A 20,378-nucleotide genomic window follows, 5' to 3' on the forward strand; every position below is an offset into this window, starting at 1 on the left:
GCCAGCCCTAGGAGGTGGGCAGCTCTTGGTCTGTCACTGCCCCCTTGACACAGCCCAATGAGCACTTGCTGACCCTCTGGGCTTAGATATAACTTCTTTGTGTGTGTGTGTTCAGATTTGGCCCCCACTTCTCCTCTGTGCAGTGGCATCTGTAGCCAGATCTCTCCAGATATTGTTCCTTGTGCCTGGAATGCTCTTCCCACCTTTCTACAGGACAGTAAGTACCTGCTTACGCTTTAGCAACAAGCACTAATAACCCCTTCTTCAGGAAAGCCCTTACATTCACAGGCTGGATTAGGCGCCCCCACTCCATACCATGAACCGCTTCTACGGATGCCCAGAAGCACCACCCTGTTTCTCACTTATTAGCTTCGGAGTTCCTCTGGGTAGGCTATGACCTTGTCCTGCCCCAAGTGGCCCGTGGAGCTAAGGAAAGGACTGGGAGTGTAACCCAAAGGGCAGATGACCCCAAGTGTGTGTTCGGAGCTCTAGAACATTCATCAGTGAGACCAGTGGATGGGGACAGAAGCCTAGAGGTCCCCCTGAAGCTCTCCTAGCCTCACATGGTCTCCTGAACACAGATAAGGGTGAGGCTCTGACCTGTCTCATGTCTCTAAGCAGAAAAGAGAAGACCGAGGCTGCTCAGGTGATTTTGAGGGAGTTACAGGGCTGACCAGGGCCTCCTCATCTCCCCCTGTAAGGCCTGAAAAGCAGACCCAGCAGAAACCTTGTTTGCTGGGAATCTCAGATGAGGGTACAGAGTATGAAGACCCTGGTGTCCCTCCTCTCACTTTCCTTCCATGTTTTGGGGTCTCCCCCGAGGACTGCTCATAGTGTATCTGGTCAGCATTCCAGATGGAAGCGGGACTGGGACAAGCTGAGTGTCTGTTTTAGGATCACTGAGGCACTGAGCCTAGGTTAGTGCTATATGTGGGGTTGTTGAAGGAGGTTTCACACATACCGAGTGCCTACTAACCAGCACCCAGAACTTCTGTGAGCACATACCGCTGCTATCCCACCCACTCATTCTGAACAGGGAGCTGTCCCCTTGTCATACCCCTCTGGGGTACAGAGAGGCTAAGCTGTTTGCCCAAGGCCTGGGTTCCTGGGTTCCTCTTCAGGTTTAGGGACCTTTCCATGGCAGAGCAAGCTTTCCTCATCTCTCTCTCTCTCTCTCTCTCTCTCTCTCTCTCTCTCTCTCTCTCTCTCTGTGTGTGTGTGTGTGTGCGTGCACACAGTAGAAGCTTTGAGCAGTTACTGCCCGGGGGAGGATGTGGGGGAGTCTCCGAGGTTCCCTTAAGCACACACACTGAGGAGCTGCGGTCTTCAAACATCTTTTTGATATTGAGTGACATGTAACAGGTTTCCAACTAGGTCTCAAGGGCTCCCAAGAGTTTGTGGAATGAAGAAACACGTGGGCCCTTGCCTCAGGCTACCTCTTGGCTTTGGAAATGAACAGACCTATATATATCAGTCCCCACTCGGCCACTTTCTCTCACCAGCAAGTGGCCATGTTAGCTTCTGAAAACATGTTCAGGAGCCTTCCTTATTCATGGAGAATACACTCTAAGACCCCCAGTAGAGGGATAATACCAAACCGCCTATATATGCTATTTCTTCCAATACATGCCTTTTCACTTAAATGAAGCCCTTTATAGCCTCTCTTTGGCATATATAAATTACCCATGCCACTACCCTGTAAAGGTTGTCAGATGACTAGCACTCACTGCGATACTACAGAGCTGATCTGATAGCCGAGATGTCTTCTAGGCGACTAACAGGTGGGTAGCATATACACCGTGGACACTCTTGACAAGGGCTGATTCATATCCTGGGTGAGACAGAACTGCATGGCTCAGGATTAAATCATGTTACTCAGATCATCATCTGATTTAAAAGTTAGGAATTCTTGATTCCTGGCATTTCCCTTTTCAAATTTTCAGACTGTGGTCAATCAAGGGCAACTAAAACCAAACACACACACACACACACACACACACACCAGGTAAACTCCTATGCTGTCATCCGTGTCAAGAAAGATGAAGGGGGCGTGAGGAGATGACCCAGGTTCAGATTCCCATGTAAAAGTCAGGTAAAGTTCTTGGAATCCCAGCACCGGGGAAGTGGAGCTAGGAGGATCCAGGGTAGCTGCTTAGCCAGTTTATCCAATTGCTAAGCTACAGGTTCGATGAGAGGCCCTGTTTCAAAGAATACTGTGGGAAGTGATTGGGGAAGACGCCTGGCAGCCACCTTTAGCCTCCAAATGCACACCAGTCTGTGCTCATGCAAACACAGCTGGAGCACACACAGAGAAACAGACACAGAGCAAGGGGAGGAAGGAGGGAGAGAGAAAGAGTCTCAAAGGAGAGCTGGCCTGGTGGGAAGGCCTATAATCTCAGCTACCCAGGAGGCCAAGACTTGAGGATTGCAAGTTCTAGGCCAGCCTGGGCAATTTAGAGAGAGCCTATCTTAAAACTAGTTGGCTGTGGCTGAGGATGTAGCTAAGTGTTAATGAACTTGTCTACAATGGGTAAGGCTCCAGTTTCTGGTTTTTTTTTTTTTTCTTTTTTTTAAAGTATACAGGGCAAGTCATATACTCAATTTCTAGGAGGGCATGGATGGGTGGGGAGGCAGTGATGGCACACAGGGACATATTCTTACACAAGTGTGAAACAACCATTCCAAACAGGGAGAGCTGTCCTTGCCAAAGACAAACTAGTCAATATGTTAGCATAGGCACTCACAGAGGCTGTAGCATCATATCAGCCAGAGGGTGGAGAAGCCACCAGTGGCCGAGAGGACCTCCCTAGCACCTACTCTTAAACACTAGTCACCTTCTTTCTGGAGGCTTCCCCTCCAGGCCCCTAACTTTGGCTGATTTCTGCCTGTTAGGAAGGGCAGGGCAGAAATACATGCTGCAGAGCTGGAGCCCACAATTTTGTCACGCTGTGGGAGCCAAAGCAAAATGTGCTTCCTTGGGCAGCCTCAGTTTCCCTTTATGTGTGTGGAGAGGCAATGGAATCTTCAGTGAGCTAGAAAATACCAGGCAGAAGGACCTAGATAATAGCCTGGGGTTGTATTTTGTCTCCCGCTTCTTGAAGACTCCTCCTACCTTTCATAGGCTTCCTGTCTGTTCTGTCCTTGCACTGGGTATGTCCAGGCCAACCATCAGGGCCATAGAGACCACACACTAGTTCACCTGGGCAGGAGGGACCTTATCTCTCAATTTCTGAATCTTTTTTTTTTTTTTTTTCTGATCTTGAAGCCACCATGAAAGAAACACACTCAACAGTCCTGGTTTGTCAGGAAATAGTCTTTATTACAAAAAAAAAATCTGCATGTAAACAAACAGCAACCATATTGAACAGCCTCCCTCCAGGGCACAGACACCCGCATAGAGAAAGGCAGAGTCCTGTCCACGAGCTGGGTTCAGGCTGCTTGGTATGCACGTGGGCCTGCACAATGCATCTCCATGGGCTTAGGCCTCTCTGGCCATTTGGAGTTGCCTCCCTGGTCAGCACTATCTTTCTGTCCATGACCATGAGACAAGGGTGTGTGCTGCATAGTTGACAGTTCTGAGAAACACAGGATGCGCCAACTCTAGAGCAGTTGGCTGGGCCAGCCCCTCCAGCCATTTACTGGCCCATTAAGCAAGGGGGCCATTGGGCCTTAGAGAACAGAGAGGTCATGGCAGGACTTGGACTTGGCACGGAAGGCCATCTTGCGGCTGTTGCGAGCCACGATGCGGCCCAGAAAGCGTTTGGCCTTCTTGCCAAGGCTCTCCCGTCGCCGAGTGCCAGCTTGCCGCCGGGCGTTATCTTCTTTGCTGTCCCTGCGCAGGCGTATCTGGCGCACAACCCCCTCGAATAGTGCCTGGACATTGTGATGCAGTGCTGCTGATGTCTCGATGAACTTGCAGTCGAAGACCACTGCGCAGGCCCGGCCCTCTATGTGGTGGGGACAGACATGTGTCAGTTAAGGATGGGAGAATGTAAACTCAAACCCTGGCCATATCCGGCAGCCTCAACTCAAGGATAACAGAAGAAGGAACCCTAGGTCCTTCCTAGAGACATGGAGATCCTAGTTCCTGTACTGAGAACCCTAAACATTGCTGGGGTCACTTGATAGGCAGAATATGCCCCCAAAGTTTATGGTGGCCCACAAAAGGGTATTCATGTATTTAAAGTCCAGCATTTAAAATGTAGCCTGCAATAGTGGACCAAGGCAAATGAAAACTGTTTGACAACTAGGTAGTTTATGACTTGCTACTATAACAAACAGCCCAGTGGACTGGGGGTCTGGGCAAGATCACTGAGTTTGAAGTACTGCATGCCACAGAAGTTGATGCTATGAGGAAGGAACCAGGCTTACTCTGAGACTGGTAGGGCCTGGGATTTGAATCTGACTTCCTGATTCTCTCCATGTTCCTCCATCTCTTAAGCCTCACTCATATCTCCTGTCAGGCAGGCATGGACCCAACGAGCAGCTGAGGAGGTGCTTGTGTGTCTCATTTCCCCTAGCAGATCTGGTTCATTCTTCCCCTTTGTTTTAGGTAGGCTTTTGGGGGGCCTGATGGACCAGCAACACTTCCCCCACCCTCCCAACATCAAGTTTTCTTCCTGAACATTTTTAGCCACTGATGATCCCCAGGGACTCAAGCTGAGCCAAGACTAACTGGCCCACAGCCCAGCCAGGATCTCCCTCCCTTTCCTGACCCGATGCCTGCTTACCATCCACAGAGACCTCACGAGAGCGCACCAGGTCACTCTTGTTGCCCACGAGAATGATGGGCACGTCGTCTGTCTGCCGGGCCCGCCGCAGCTGGACCCGGAGTTCTGAGGCTTTCTCAAAGCTGCCCTTGTCTGTGATGGAGTACACGATGACATATGCATCCCCCATGGCCATGCAGTGGCCAGGCAGCCAGCAGCCCCCATCCTGGAGGGGACACAAACACATACACAACCCTGTAATTACCAGCAACACCCTTCTCCAGCTTTGCTTCCTCTTGTGCCCTGTGACCCGGCCTGCGTCCTACCTGTTCCCAAATGTCATAGACCATTAGTGACGCTTCTTCTCCATCCACAGTGATAGAACGGTCATATGTGTGCCCTAGGAAGGAAGCCAAGAAGCGAGTTATCAGTCGGCTGTCAACGTTCCCAGTGTCTGCCTTCTTCTCCTGACCACGCCTCCTGCTGCTTCTCCCAGTCCTCTGATAATTCTCCTCTGTTAGCAGATGGTTGCTATGCCCAAACAATATGACAAGTCCGGGAGTCAGGGACTGGAGAACACGACCTCCATCTCTATGTCCCCAAACTAGAGAAGTACTGGGTGTCTAGGTCCTGTCTGCTGCCTGGGTCCAGGGTGGGTGTGGTCATATTGGGTGAAGTTAGCATAGTGGCTGTCACAAACCCTGGAGACTTTGGCCACCTAACTTTCCTCTCCCAGAAATGTCCTCAGAATTTGTTCCTGCCAGCCCCGGTAGGCAGGAAAGTGCTGCTACTAGCCACAGAAAAATCACATCTAGCACTCTACTCTTCTATTCTGGACACTTCTTACCTATCAAGGACTGGTACATGGGTAGGAGAGAGGTGGAGGGGGTAGAGTAAGTAGGGAATAAGTGGCTGGTCTCCTTCAGTTTCTCCATCTTGGACGCGGAAATAACATGATTTCGAAAACGCCTTGAAATTTCATAGTATTTGCCACTTTTAGTCCAGCTCCATGGCCCCCAACTGTCTTTATCTAAACAGCCCAGCTCTCTCACCTGCTGCTTCTGCTTCAGGTCCGTCTTCTATACCACCAAAGATGCGCGCCAGAGCGCTTTTGCCCACACCAGGCGCCCCGAGCAGCAGCACCTTGTAAACGCCCTCCTCTGAACCACTGCCTCCAGAACTGAGCGAGTCGGAGGAGCCTTCAGGCCAGTCCAGCCTCTGCCCCTGTGTCCGAGTTCCAGCGGCAGTCGTTGCCAGGGAGCCCGGGGCTAGCGCCGCCTGAAGGTCTCGCTCGTCCACCGGCATGCTCCTGCGGTGCAGTGGGGGTGCCGGGCCCCATGGGGTGCTGCCTCGACGGCGGTCGCGCTCCCGGCCGGCGCCACGGCTCCCGCTTGCTCCGCTGCCACCATTCAGGGTCATCGTGTCGGACGCCGTCTGGGGAACGAAGAATTGGGATGGCAGCGGGAGCAGGTAGGACTCTGGAGTCAAGAAGATGCTCAGGATGAAGGACCTGCTAGAATCTACTGCTAACCAGGAGGTCTTAACCAGTAACCCAGCTGGACCTGCGTCCCCATTCAGCCCCAGATGGTGTTGTCCACCCCGCTTAGTCAGGACACTCACCAACTCTCACACAGATGCTATCAGGACTTGATCAGCGCTGCGGCACAGACCACGGGGGGATCTGATAGAAACCACTCGTAGACCCCTGTTCAGACTCAGACCCTTGTCGCTGTCACGACTGCAGTCTTTTTCTCCTCTGCTGCTTTCTCAGCCCCTCAGCTGGCGCTGGGTCGCTGTTCTAGGGCCTCCTATTTAAACCTCTACCAGTCAGACTTCCGCCCTTACCCCTNCCCCCGCTCCCGCCCCCGCCTCCGCCCCCGCCGCCCCCGCCCCCGCCCCTGTCCTCCCGGGCTGCTGCAAAGGCTGACGCATCCACTCGCCCTCGGGAATCCCCCACCTCCCTTCTAGGACCGCAAACCCGCCAGGGGCGGGGCAGGTAGTTGGAAGGAGGCTCTCGCGGGATGGGGAATAGTTTAGGAGGGTGTTGGAGGGGAGGGATGTGGAGTGTGCGTTGAGGAGGGTGCACCAGTGTGTGTGTGTGTGTGTGTGTGTGCGCGCATTGATACAGAGGCTGCCAGTAGTAGGTAAAGTGGAGTGAACTACCACTCCATCTTTAAAGATGAATTTTCCCTTCTTCTGCTCACTCCTGGCCTATTATCCAAGTCAGTAGACGTGCTATGGACTGAACGTGTTATGGACACACTCAGAACCTATGGAGCCCGTTCCTCCAGGTTTGGACCTAACCAGAATTTAGAGGGTCCTAAACTGGCATTTCTAGCTTCAACACTAAGTCCTTTCTATTCCTGTCTTTGTCCTGGGACCTAAAGAGTCTCCCAACGGGACTGCCCTTCAGGTTGAAGGTTGTTGCCATCCATGAATTCTTGGGGTCCCTTAGGAGGTTCAGGGGGTGATAGAGCCTGCTGGGTGCTTGTCTCCTGGAGAGAAACTACAGGGCCAGAAAAAAGAACACACAAACTCAAGTCCCAACTCTAACTCTAAGCATGCGGAGCAGCTGCCAGTAACTGCTAAAAATATCTAACCCTGGCCCTAGCCACTTTGTTTCTGGGCATGAGGTTGCCCAGAGTTGGGGAGATCCGGCCTGACAGTGGGGGACTCCAGAAAGAGCCAACCCCTTTATAGTCTTCAAGTTCTTCCTGCTCCTGAGCCCCACACTGGGCCTTTTGCTTGTAAACATCTCACGGAGGAGGGGCATAAATGCAGGGTATGGGCGAGGGGTAGCTTTCAGGAACTGGTCCCAGGGCCTCTGCTCTGTTTAAGACTCACTTTTGATCCATCCCCATGTGCGAGACTCTTTTATAAATGGCAAAAATATACGCAGTACCACCACTGCTTCAGAGCTCCCCTTTCTCAGACACTGGTTTGAAAACAGGGATAGTATCAGAGGGAAGGAGAGGTGATTGGGTGGACTGGGTGTCTAGTCACCGGTCTGCCTCTCTCCCAGCATTCAGGTACCCAGTCCTGAATTGGATATCTTGAACTGTTCCTTCCTTGCTAGTCTCTAGGGTGACGACTGTGTGTGTGTGTGTGTGTCTATGTCTGTGTACTGGCTGTGACGTACTTCAGGACAGGGACTTGCTCTTAGACGTTTGCAATGACTGTGGTGGGGGTGGAAGGGCACCCATTTGGGGCTCAGGTGACATCATACATGGATGGACCTTAGTGGGCTGTAGCAGGTTGCCATGGAGACTTGAGCCAGACTTTCTGGTACTGCATTAGTCTCCTTGGCAACACCTAAAAAGGCCTTGAATTGAGGAAACCGGCTAAGGGATAAGGTTAGGAGGTTTATGATGCAGGGTTCTCTTGTTTCTCTCTCTTTCTCTCTCTCTCTCTCTCTCTCTCTCTCTCTCTCTCTCTCTGGTTTTTGGAGACAGGGTTTCTCTATATAGCCCTGGCTGTCCTGGAACTCACTTTGTAGACTAGGCTGGCCTCGAACTCAGAAATCCGCCTGCCTCTGCCTCCTGAGTGCTGGGATTAAAGGCATGTGCCACCACACCTGGCCGTTCTCTTGTTCTTAATGCCCTCCAATAAGCAGAAGCTGATCCAAGGCACCTGCTTATGTGTCTGTTCCATGAAGGAGGGATCATGGAGGCCTAGGAAGTCCCTGCTGGCTTTTGTTTCTTAGATAAGACTCAGTGGAAAGAGGGAGTCAGGGGCTTCTGCCTCTTCTGACCGGTCAGAAGCTTCTAGAGTCATCCCTCTGCTTCCCAGCAGGAACCCGAGTTGGCCGTTTATGACACATACACCCCAAGGCCACACATACAGTGTGGCTGGAAAGAACCTTGAGGTGTCCAGGAGAGTGCCTGGCAGAATACGGGTAGAGGATAGCTATAGACCTTCCCAGAAGGGGCCACACAGGGAAACTGGGCTGACTTTCCCCTCTGGTAATTTGAGCTTTTGACTGCAACCGTGTATCTTCTTTGCCAAGGCAACGACATCCACACAGAGCCACTCAGACCCCAAGCATTCCTTGGCTATGCCAACAGGCCCTGAGATGATCATCATGAGCCTAGGTGTAGCCAGGAGCCTCACGACCCAATATCAGGACACGACCTTATGATCATTTCCTGCTACACTTCTGGTCCTCTCAGCTCTCTCAGCTGCCCAGAAGGAACAAACCGGTTGGAGCAGGCTCTGTACCTTGTTAGTTCTACCCTTGTTGCTCGCTTTCTTTCTTTCTTTCTTTCTTTCTTTCTTTCTTTCTTTCTTTCTTTCTTTCTTTCTTTCTTTCTTTCTTTCTTTCTTCTTCCTTCCTTCCTTCCTTCCTTCCTTCCTTCCTTCCTTCCTTCCTTCCTTCCTTCTTTCTTTCTTTCTTTCTTTCTTTCTTTCTTTCTTTCNTCCTTCCTTCCTTCCTTCCTTCCTTCCTTCCTTCTTTCTTTCTTTCTTTCTTTCTTTCTTTCTTTCTTTCTTTCTTTCTTTCTCTTTCTCTCTCTCTCTCTCTCTCTCTTCTCTCTCTTCTTCTTCACTTTACATCCCAATCACAGCCCCCTTGCATTCTCCCCTCCCACAGCCTCTCTCTCCACCCCCTCGCCTTCTCCTCTGAGTACCCCTTGGGTACCAAACCACCCTGGCACATCAAGTCACTGCAGGACTAGGGACTTCTTCCACTGAGGCCAGACAAGGCAGCCCAGTTAGGGGAATAGGATCTACAGTCAGGCAACAGAGTTGAGGATAGCTCCCATTCCAGTTATTGGGGGACCCACATGAAGACCAAGCTGCATATTTGCTGCATATGTACTGGGGGCTAGGTCCAGCCCATATATGCTCTTTGGTTGGTGGCTCAGTGTCTGGGAGCCACCAAAGGTCCAGGTTAGCTGGCTCTGTTAGTTTTCTTGTGGAGTCTCTATGCCCTTGGGGGGTCTCTCAATCCTTCCCTGTTTCCTTAGTTCTGAGACACAAATAACATGAAACGTGGAGATAAGGCCATTGGCCTAAGAGTGGTATGTGTTGCTCTCTTAGCAGGCATGTGTATATTATCATCATCCTTGGTTGGATGGGGCAGGCTGAGTGAATCCGTGGACGCTCTCTTGCTTCTGCTTCAGTATCTTCAGGATGATGTTCTGTCCTGAGGAAGGTCAGAGAACCCAGGTACAATGCAGATAACTCTATTACCTAATCCCACCTCCTCTCTGTGGGACCGTCCCCACTCCCTCAGGTGACTAAATGTTGAAGAGAGAACCTGGCATATCTGAGGGAGGGTTAGTCTCCATTGCCAATTTGACTGTATTTAGACGTGTCATAGAGACTTCTGGCTGTGTCTGCAGGTGGAAAGGTTTAACTGAAGAGAAGAATCATTTTGAATGCGGGTAGAATCACTCATGGACTGGGGTCTAAGATGATAACAAGGGAAGAGTTAGCTGAGAACCAGCATCCATTTTGCTTTGCTGCCTCACGGGCCTGAAGCCATGCCTTCTTTACCATATGTTCCTCAAACTGTAAGCCAAATCAAACCCTTCTTCCCCACAGTGCTTCTTCTCATGCATTTTGTAACAGCAGTGAGAAAAGTAATGAATACAGTTGGGTTTCAGCACCCCCAACCCTCCTCACACCGCAGCCCTCTTCCTTCAGGGCCTCTGCTGTATTGTGACTCAATCCATTTATTTCACTGAGCCGTCCTGAGTACCCATGTGCCAGCAGACCCTTTAGTCAAGGGCAGGAATGATGGGGGAAGATAAATGCAGCTGAGTGTGTGTATGTGTCATCCAATCCCCAAGGCCATCTCATCTAGCTGGGATTTGTTATTCCCATTGTGTAGATATAGCAACCGAGGCTTGCGGGATCACAGTCCAGAAATAGAGCTGGATATATGAGGTGGACTGTCTCAGGGATCTGAAACTTCATCCTTCCCCACACTACTATGCCTTTCCAGCACAGCTGTGGTTCCAGAAAGTTCTTTGGGTGCTGGTCCAGTATTCACAGATGGTATGCTGCAGACAGCCAGTGGCCAGGCACCAACGAGTCAAGAATGTCAAAGGGACATCATGCCAGCAGCTTGGTGTCTCTCATCCTGCTGGCCCAGTTACCAGGAAAACCAGCAGAATGATTCAAAAGCACCTGCCTATCTTGAACATGCCTGAACACAGATGCCATGGTCACCTCAGACAGATGGGGCTTGCCAAGCTGAGGCTCACATATGGGGAGGCCTACAGTTTGGGAAGGATCTTTCAGCTTTCACTTGTGAACATGGAGGACCAGGTGGTTGGAAGATCATTTGAGATAGACCAAGGGCAAGCTTACATGTGCATAGAGCAGTCCCAAAGAGATTGTCATGATATCCACATGTCAATAGATGAGAATCTGAGTGACATGGACCAATGGCTTCATCTTCTGGTCTTGGGTAGTCACAAGAGGCACTCTTCTTAGTCACCAGATTGACAAAGCTACTCCTCCTATGAACTGAGACTAGGAGCTGGGGTCTGGGACCATCTTAGGTCTCTGGAATAGGTTTAAACCTTTCTATGGAGGCAAAAGCAACCCCTGCCAAGGGAGAAGTATTTTTATCAGTAGCTGGAAGTCTTTAGGATATTCTCCTAGATCACTTCTCACCTGCAAAGTGTAGGTAAGGAACAAAAGCAACCACCACTTGGAGCAAGGTGATTTGCTGAGCTGGACCTGGTGGTACACGTGTATAATCCCAGTACTCAAGACAGTTGGAGGTAGTCTGGGCTACATAGTGAGTTCAAAGCCAGCCTGGGCTACACAAATAGTTGTTACAGGACATTTGAACTTGTTTCTAGTTACGTTGTACATGGCTCAGCCCTTAGCACACACCTTTAACCCCTCTAGCTGGAATACAGACACATCTTTATATTCACCTTTAATCCCAAACTGAAGGTAGTTTGCAGAAGGACACACTTGGGTTTGAAAGTGATATCTAAATGAGTGGCAGAAAAAATGACAAATCAGAGAAAGATTTGACAGAATAGGATCTGCCCATCTCTCATGAAAAAAGAAAGAAAAGGGAAGCTACTCAAGGGAGATAGAGACAATGCAAGAAGAGCGTACAGTCCAGGATACAGTAGAGTTCATGGAGACAGCACAGTAGGGTTGAGAGGAAGAGTAGAGCAGCCCAGAGAGGGAGAAGGAGGCAGTGTGACCAGGAGAGGTTTACAGAGACAGACTGAAGAGAGAACAAGCTAGACGCAGGGAAGACAGAACAAGCCAGAGAATGAGAAGGAGCCAAAAGATTAGAACATAATGCCAAAGTTAGTATGAGGCCAAGCAGAATAAAAGTCAGAGGCTGAGAGAAAAGCCAGATCAAATCAGTGAGCTGGGAGAGGAGTTTCAGCCAGAACAGCTGAGTTGAACCTGGCAGCCAGGGCTCAGAAAGAACAAGAAAGGGAGTGCTTATTCAGAGCAAGTCTCAGAGGCTGAAAACATTCTAGCCTAGATAAGGTTGGACGGAGACTAGAGGCTTCCAGGGCTAGGCTTAGGTTAGCGGACAGAGACAGAAAGCCTCTGAGAGGACAACTGAATCAGGAGAATAAAAAGCTACTTTTACAAAGAGTAAGCCAAAACCAGACAAACGAACAGGAGATTTGACACATCTTAAAGGGCTCAGGCTACCTGAGGCTCCACGAGGACACTGCCCAGTTACGAATGGGCTCCAACAGGGATGGGCATTCCCATCAGAGAAAGAGACTGAAGCAGGAAATCACAAGGCAGAGTCCTAAAAAAGAGCTTCCAACTGGCTGAGACTAAGTCTCTCTGGATGACAAAGTACACTCTGGGCAGAGGGTCAATAAGAGGCAGAAGCCCCAGACATAACCATATCATCTTACAGAGCAGAGCTTCTCTACCCAGCACCTGGGCTGACAACCTCCCTGGCCTCCCAAAGGCTGATGGTGAGGGTTCCCCAGGATCCTTTCAGGAGACAAAAGGAGTATCTCTATCTTGACCTAGGGCCTAGACTAAGCATCACCATTGTTGGGCAAACAGGCACTATACCTACAGGTTAAGTCCTAGCAGACACACCACTCCCTGGACAAACCCCTCAAACCTGAGTTCCTTTGAGCCTTCCCGCTGACCAAGAAACACATCAGATGGTCGGACTTCGTAATAACTTGCCTGGATTTTTTTTTTTTTTCAGGGGGTGGTGTGAGGGTGGAGTGAGCAGTATTAAGATGTGCAAAGGTGGATGCTGCAGCCTAGATCTAAAAAAATTCCTAAGGTCCTAGCATGCAAGGTTTATTCTTCCAAGTGGAGCTACAGGGAGGTGGTGCAAGCTTTAAGAGGCTGGGCCTAAAGAGAGGTCTTCCGGAGCACACACTTAAGCCCAGACTGCAAGCCTGGCCCCTTCATCCTTTCTTCCGTCTGCCAAGTACTCTGCAGCAATGTGCTGCGTTACCATAGGCCCCAAAGCAGCAGTACCAAGTGCAAGTGGACTGCCACCTCTAGAGCAGTGAGCTAAAGTGCATTTCCTTTTAACAGGAGAGATTTTGTTTGTTTGTTTGTTTGTTTTGTTTTATGAATTTTGCTGGCATATAAGTCTGCAAAACACGAGAGTCTGGCATCTGCAGAGGCTGTAAGAGAGCTGGAGTGACGGATGGGTGTGAACTACCATGTGGGTAATCAAACCAGGGTTCTGGGCAAGAGGAACAAGTGCTTTAAACTGCTGAGTCATTAGTAAAACAACACCAAACTCAACTTTTAAATTTACATCTATGGGTACGTATAGGCCACATGGTGCGTAGAGTGCCCACAGAGGCAGGAAGAGGGGGTTGGGTCCTCTGGGGCTGGAGTTACAGTGGTTCTGAGCTGTCTGATATGGGTGCTGGGAACCAAACGCAGGCCGTCTATAAGAACATGTTCTCAGCTGCGACCACCTCCAGCCCCCAAACTGGTTTTCTTTGTAAATTATTTCATGTATGCAGTTATGGAAAACGGGCTATCGGCAGGAAGGGAAAAGAAAGTCTTAGAAGCTAAAGACGGCCAAACACAACATACAACGTTGGGAAACATCTAAGTGCTATTTCTAGAAAACCTATACGTGGCTGGATAGCGTATATTAGTTTTGTTTTGGGACAAAGTCTATAGCCCAGGCTGACCTTAAATTCATTATGTAACTGAGGAGGACTTTCAACTTCTGATCCTTCTGCCTTTACCTCCCAAGAGCTGGAACTACAGGCAGGCATTGCCATTCTCAGATCAGAATGCCGCTCTGCTGGTCAGATAAACACCGTGGCGGGCGTGGTGGCGCACGCCTTTAGTCCCAGCACTCGGGAGGCAGAGGCAGGCGGATTTCTGAGTTCGAGGCCAGCCTGGTCTACAAAGTGAGTGCCAGGACAGCCAGGGCTACACAGAGAAACCCTGTCTCGAAAAACCCAACACCGTGGCTATGTAGTTGTGGTGGTTTGAATGAGCACGCCCCCTACTGGCTCATATATTTGAATACCTGTTTTCCAGCGGGTGGGACCAGGAAGAATTTGGAGGTGTGGCCTTGATGGAGGAGGTGTGTCCCTGAGGGTGGGATCTGAGGTTTCAAAAGACAATATTAGCAGTGCCCCACACTCTCTGCCTCTAGCTGCAGATTAAGATGTGAGCTCTCAGCTGTTCCTGCTCCCATGTCATTGCCCTGCCATCACCATTTTCTTTTATAAGTTGCCTTTGTCATGGTACCACAGCAACAGCAGAGAAACAAAGACAACAGACTTACATCAATTTAGGACACGGTTCCTTAAAGTGAAGGGTCACATTTCTACAGATTCCTCTAGAAGCAGTTCTTAAATACACATCAATAAGACACACCAGGTCAACTGAATCTATTGAGTTCCATTCATTGGTGGCTTGGCTATCCATATAGATGTATATATTTCTTCAAATTTTAATTTTTATCATTTGCAACCTTTGGTAACTGAAACATTGGAAAGGCTAAAACAAAATTTTTAAAATTATTATTATTTTTTGAGACAGGGTCTCCCTATAACTGCCTTGGCTGTCCTGGAACTCTCTATGTAGACCAGCCTGTTGTCAAACTCATAGATGTGCTTGCCTCAGTCTCCTGAGTGCTGGGACTAAAACGTTTGTACCACTATACACAGCTTGCCGATTTATTTTATATGTATGAGTATTTGCCTATACATATGTGCATCACACGTGTTCCTGGTGCCTTTGGAGGCCAGAAGAGAGAGTCAGATCCTCTGGAACTGAAGTTACAGATGGTTGTGAGCCTCCACATGGGTGCTGGGAACCTAACCCAGATCTTAAGAGCAGTAAGTGCTTTTAACTGTTGAGCCATCTTTCCAGCCCTACTGGGAGTTATCAGAAGCAATGAGGGCACCTCATGGACCCACCCTTCATAGGTCCCTACTCCCTACTCTACTACAACCGAAAATGAGTCCACTATGAGAGACGCTAAGGCATGCTGGGAAATGAATATAAATTAAGGGTTTATTACAAAATAAAAAGTGTTAAGTTTCTCCTTGTCAGTGATTCAAGAAAACAAAGCCACGAGCCCTTGGTGGAGCCGAGGCCAGGACAACCTGCGTGCAGGCTGGGGGTCCAAAGCCAGGCTCACGAGCGGGCGGACAGACACTGATTAACAACCTCTAGCAGGTGCGTGTTCTCCAGGGCAGCGGCCACTCGCTCCTTATCTGCAAGTTGTTTGTTCACTGGGTAGGAAAAGAAGGGTGGAAAAACAGGATTAAAGCAAACTTGGGCCAGGCTGCTAGCCTCAGTATACATTATATTTCTACCAATAAAGTTCTTTTCTGACTGTCTCAGGACTCCAAGCCTTGATCAGGCTATATGCATCACCTGTACCCATAACTAGCTTCATCATTTGGAATGCCTGTCACCACCAGGAACTGCTTATGTCTGCCTCCCTCCAGTGTTTCCTGAAGCCCAACCCAATGTCCCTGTGTACTTGAGGACCACAGGAGGGTGGGTCATAGGAAGCAGGAGATTTTAGTCAGGCCAGCTTTGGTCTGAGCTGTAGTCTGGCCATTTTATTCACTTAGTCCCCTGGTCCTAATATTGCCCCATAGACGACTGTGGCAAAGGGGAAGCCTCACCCAGTTTGGGGCCCAGCAGCCCACACTAACCTGCATGCTCCGAGGCATGGGTCCCGGGTGTAATGTGTACATCCATCTGCAGAAAAGACAATGTGGGCCCGAGCACTTACCCGCCTGTCCTTTTCTTTTGGACACTACCTCCCTACCATCTGAACTCCCAGTCATCCCTCTTGATTCTGGCTCTTCCAAGCCACCCCAAACCCACCTGCTGTCAGTCAATCCACTTCTATCCTAGCACCTTGTCAGCGACTATTGACTTTAAAAGCCTTCCAGTGCCTCGATCGATCACGCCCATTCACAGCTCCCAGCTGCCCTTTCCACCACACTCCTATTTTCTGGAGTATTTTTTTCCCAATATTCTTGTCACATCAACTTGGGGGTTCAACTCTGCGAGTTCGGATCCTTCCGATCTCCGCCCGATGTCCCCTCGCCCGCTCCAGTAGTTTGTTTCACCCTCGGGGGCTCGACTCCAACTGACCTTGAACCGCTGGGGAAGGGATCGCAGCAGCTTGACTTTGATGGAGAGGCCAATAAGCGTGGCCATGCTGCAGTGTGGGATGGTGGGTGTGAAGGCCACTGCTACTGTGCTCTCTGGGTCGCTAACCTGCGATGATAAGGGAGATCAGATCACAGTGATCGCACCGCGGGCCCCTAGCCCAAAGACACTCTCTTTAGTTTATAGATTTGGGCAAGTCACCCAACTTTTTATCGGCTCCATAAACATTAACACACCTCCCACAGATCCTCTTAGGTGCTTGTGAACGGAGAACACCAGCCTCTGAGGTACAACGGTACCTTTTTGATTATTCGAGCAAACTACTCACTTGAATCCGAACTTGTTCTACTACGTTCAGTTCCTCCAGTGTCAGTGGATGCTCCGGGTCATTAATAGAGCGGATAAGATGTGCCAAGTGAAGGAAAAGGGACTCAAGTTTTGGCCCACTCAAAATCTCTGCAGGCAACGCCTAACCGGGACACCCCTCCACCAGCGGGCTGCGCATCACTTCTTGCCGACACCCCAGGCCCCCACCGTCCCGCCAGCGCCCAGCAGCGACGGATATCGAAGATCTCCCGGGCGTCGATGCTGTCGGGCACTTCCTCATCTTCCTCGCCCGCCGTCACTGGCCGCTCCCCGGAACGCTCATAGATGAGGGGGTTAGCGTTCTCTAAGAGCCCGCCGCCGCTACCGCCGCCGCCCACCATCCCGGAACCGCGGTTCCCACAATCCCCCAGTGGTGTGTACTTCCGCTCCTACCGCGCACTTCCTGGGAACGAGGAGAGGGCGTGGTGTGGCTACGGGGTCGCGCAAGGGACACGCCACACTCCTGGGGTTAGCCTTGTAGTTTGCTAGAAGCGGTGTATTTGTCCTGCGGGCAACTCCGAAAGCGGGAAAAATGTTGGTAGCTCTCGCCGGGGCGTCCCTTCGGTTCTTAGCCATGGGATCCTGTTGGGAGCTGGATCGCAGGAAGCCAACACCATCTGACAAGGGCACTAAAGGCACCTTGAGATTGGGCATTGGGACGCTCCAGCTCGCTGTCAAGCTATCGTGGAACCGTAGATCTAATGACACGCTGGTTTCCTCTAGTAGGAATCGGCAGCACTAGTTACATGCTTGTTAAGTAGATACGCGATCCTAAACTCTGATAAAGAAAGGGCATGGGGGTCATTAAAAAGAGTCATATTCACTAGTCTGGGAGGGCCGATGTAGCCTGTCAGACCAGGAAACAAAATAGATAAGATGATGTATACTTGAAGGTGGATCCTATAAACTATGAGTCCCGCAGCAAAAAGTTATAGGAATGAAGTGTCTACCTAGCCCCAGAGCCCCAGTGCCCCCCCCCGCCCCCACATGTGCACACCAGTTCCCCTTAACCAGATCAAATTCCCAGAAGGTGGGCTCTGTACTCCATCTGGGTCCTGAGTGTGTACTCAGTTATAGCTTTCTGCCCTATTCTTTTGTTTGTTTGTTTGGTTTGGTTTTTTTCGAGATAGGGTTTCTCTGTATAGCTCTGGCTGTCCTGGAACTCACTCTGTAGACCAGGCTGACCTCGAACTCAGAAATCTGCCTGCCTCTGCCTCCCAGCCAACCCCCTAAGATGGGATTACAGGGGCAGTTAACACAGTGACTCAAGACTTAAGAAAAAAGGTGGCTGTTTAAATGCTGTGTCATGTGGGCTCTTGATTCTCCTCTCCCCACTGCAGGGACCTGGGTAAGAGTTACACAATTGTGTAGAGTCAGAGGCTGAGACTGGGGATGAAGAGGCACCATAAAGAGGGTAGTTGACTGTGTGGGAATAGGGTAACCCACCTAATGAACTTCTAACCACAGGGCCTCTTGTAGCATTAGGAGGTTGAGATATTTCTGAGGACACCCACCGCAGGATCCAGTTCGGCATAAGGAACTCTGAGGGGTGTTGGTCTTGGAGATTAGAAACCTCTGGGTGGGATGGAAGGGTGGGAGTCAGGACATTTTCATTCTCTGTGAGTGGCTGTGGGTGTGGTTATGGTTGTAGCCGTTCCTCACCATGGGATAATTATGGCAATAATACCTTCCCTCTGGCATTTGGTTCTGAATGTTCCCTCCATCAGTGGCCAAAGAAATGGTCTCCTTTGCCCAGAGAGATAGAGAAACTCTTAGCCCTCGCATACAGTAGAAGGTCTCTGTGTTCTGTTCCCCATGCACTCTGCCTAGACCTGGGGCAAAGACATGGCTTGGCTTCTGCGGTGAAGGGGATATGTCCATAGGTCCTATTAGCTGAACTGTGCATCCCTTGAAGTTTCTCACCTCAGAGCATCCTAATGTAGACCGTGGTGACCTCCTGCCAGGCCACTTGAATCTGATCTGCCCTGAGAAGGCAGCACTTACTTTATCCTATAGCCCCTCCCTACCAGACTGTCTCCTTTGCTGTCAGCCAGGCTATGGAGGCCACGAATGCCTTGGCAGGCAGAAATATTCTTGGCATGGGTGATGCCATGTCCAGCTTGAGAGTCTAGAGAATGGGAAATTGCACATATAATTCCCACAGTCCTTTTCGTAACTCAGGAGAGGCAGGGTTGGTGGAAGACAGGCTTGTGCCATTGGGACCAGCATACGTGGCCCATGGCTGACTGCTCCCAGGACTGAATGATGGCAGCAGGTCCAGAGGTCCCTCAGTGAGCCTGGCTGGATAAGCTGGGGTCTGGTAGTGGGTAAAAACAGTGTTTGAAAACAAGAGTATTTTACAAGGCTGACCTAAAGGTCACAAGGAGGTAGCAACACCCACAGTGTGGCGCCCGCTGATAGAACAGACTCAACTTTGATGCCATCTGTACACTTCCAGTTCCATCATGACCTGTCACATGGGGGACCTCTTTCATTTGAGTGGTATTGATGTGGGTGTCCACACCTCCTGCTAGTTCCCTTTGCCAAGCTGCCTCTAGGGATGCTGTGGTTTATACCCCTGGGCCACCTAAACTGTGTAAAGGATGGGGCCTCTGATCCAGCAATGTAAGTTCTCCTGGGCCAAGGGGACTTAAGGGAGCTCTGAGCTCTGGGTCAGGCTGCAGAGGTTTTTTTCATCTCAACCCCACAGGGATTTCCAGCACTGTCGGGAAGATTCTCACATTCATTAAATTTTTAACTACATTTGAGAAGAGGGCACATGCCACAATGTGTTAAGTGCAGGTCAGAGGACAAGTTTCAGGAGGAGTTCTCTCTTCCAGCATGTGGTTTCCAGAGATAGAACGCAGGTCATCTTCAGCCATCGCAGCAAATGCCTTTATCCAACGAGTCATCTTGTGTTTCCTCCACCATATATCTATGTGCCACTCTTCATTACTCGGTACCAAATTTGCCAGTGTCCTGTCTTGCTTCACATGCTCAATAATTTCCCTCGTGATGTTATATATGTCTGAGTTCAATGAATGGCAACTTTCCTTCACACCCCAGTGACCTGGGTCCCTTTCTCTCTTCTTTACCTTATCTTCTCTCCATCCTTTTCTTCTTCTTCTCCAAGTCCCAGACATCTTTAATGAATCTGAAGCTTTGGAGGAGACAGAGGTGAGTGGGTACCACAAACGTATGCCCACCTCTTAGCAAGTCTCAAGTTTTTTTCGGTCTGTAAATGGATCATACATAACCCAAATAGTAGCAGCTTGGGTGTCCTAGGAAATCCAAGCAGCCATAACAAAATCATTGTAAGCTGTAAGCTGAGTGCTGTGGTAAATATGTGTGTCTGAACTACGAGGAAGGCTGAGGCTGGAGGGCTGATGAGCCCAGGAGTCCAGAGATAACCTGTTCAATATGTAGACACTATCTATCTATCTATCTATCTATCTATCTATCTATCTATCTATCTATCTATCTATCTATCTATCTATCCATCCATCTAAAGATATGAATATGTTTCACATGTATGTGTGTATATATCATGAGCTGTGTGGTTTCTAAATCAAGATTCAGATACCAGCAGATTTGCTGTGTGGTGTGGGTTAACTATCTGGTTTAAAGATTTCCCTTTTCGTCTTTCCGGGTAGAAGAGATACACAATAGTACTCATAACCCAGACCTGACAGGCCTGAATCTTAATATCATCACATT

The 20,378-nt window shown here is 49.8% G+C and overlaps 2 protein-coding genes across 3 annotated transcripts; both read right to left on the bottom strand.

Annotated features, from left to right (window-relative positions):
• Positions 1-3,298: 3,298 nt before the first annotated feature.
• Positions 3,299-6,518, bottom strand: Rrad (RRAD, Ras related glycolysis inhibitor and calcium channel regulator). Of its 2 annotated transcripts, none has more exons than XM_021170772.2 (5): positions 6,330-6,518; positions 5,762-6,187; positions 5,036-5,109; positions 4,731-4,935; positions 3,299-3,947 (listed from the first exon to the last, which is right to left on the bottom strand). In XM_021170772.2, exons 2-5 carry the CDS (start codon positions 6,126-6,128, stop codon positions 3,670-3,672), a joined length of 924 nt encoding a protein of 307 aa, XP_021026431.1. In that variant the 5' UTR covers positions 6,129-6,187; positions 6,330-6,518; the 3' UTR covers positions 3,299-3,669. The 2 variants fall into 2 exon arrangements, with proteins under 2 accessions (XP_021026431.1, XP_029336107.1); XM_029480247.1 differs by having other exon boundaries at positions 3,559-3,947; positions 5,762-6,143; positions 6,330-6,506.
• An 8,630-nt stretch (positions 6,519-15,148) lies between these two features.
• Positions 15,149-17,034, bottom strand: Ciao2b (cytosolic iron-sulfur assembly component 2B). Its single transcript, XM_021170579.1, has 5 exons — positions 16,861-17,034; positions 16,624-16,703; positions 16,278-16,403; positions 15,830-15,875; positions 15,149-15,397 (listed from the first exon to the last, which is right to left on the bottom strand). The coding sequence occupies exons 1-5, from the start codon at positions 17,000-17,002 to the stop codon at positions 15,300-15,302; spliced, it is 492 nt and encodes a 163-aa protein (XP_021026238.1). The 5' UTR covers positions 17,003-17,034; the 3' UTR covers positions 15,149-15,299.
• Positions 17,035-20,378: the final 3,344 nt, after the last annotated feature.

The sequence above is a fragment of the Mus caroli genome, chromosome 8, assembly GCF_900094665.2.
Source record: "Mus caroli chromosome 8, CAROLI_EIJ_v1.1, whole genome shotgun sequence".
NCBI classification, from domain to species: Eukaryota; Metazoa; Chordata; class Mammalia; order Rodentia; family Muridae; genus Mus; species Mus caroli.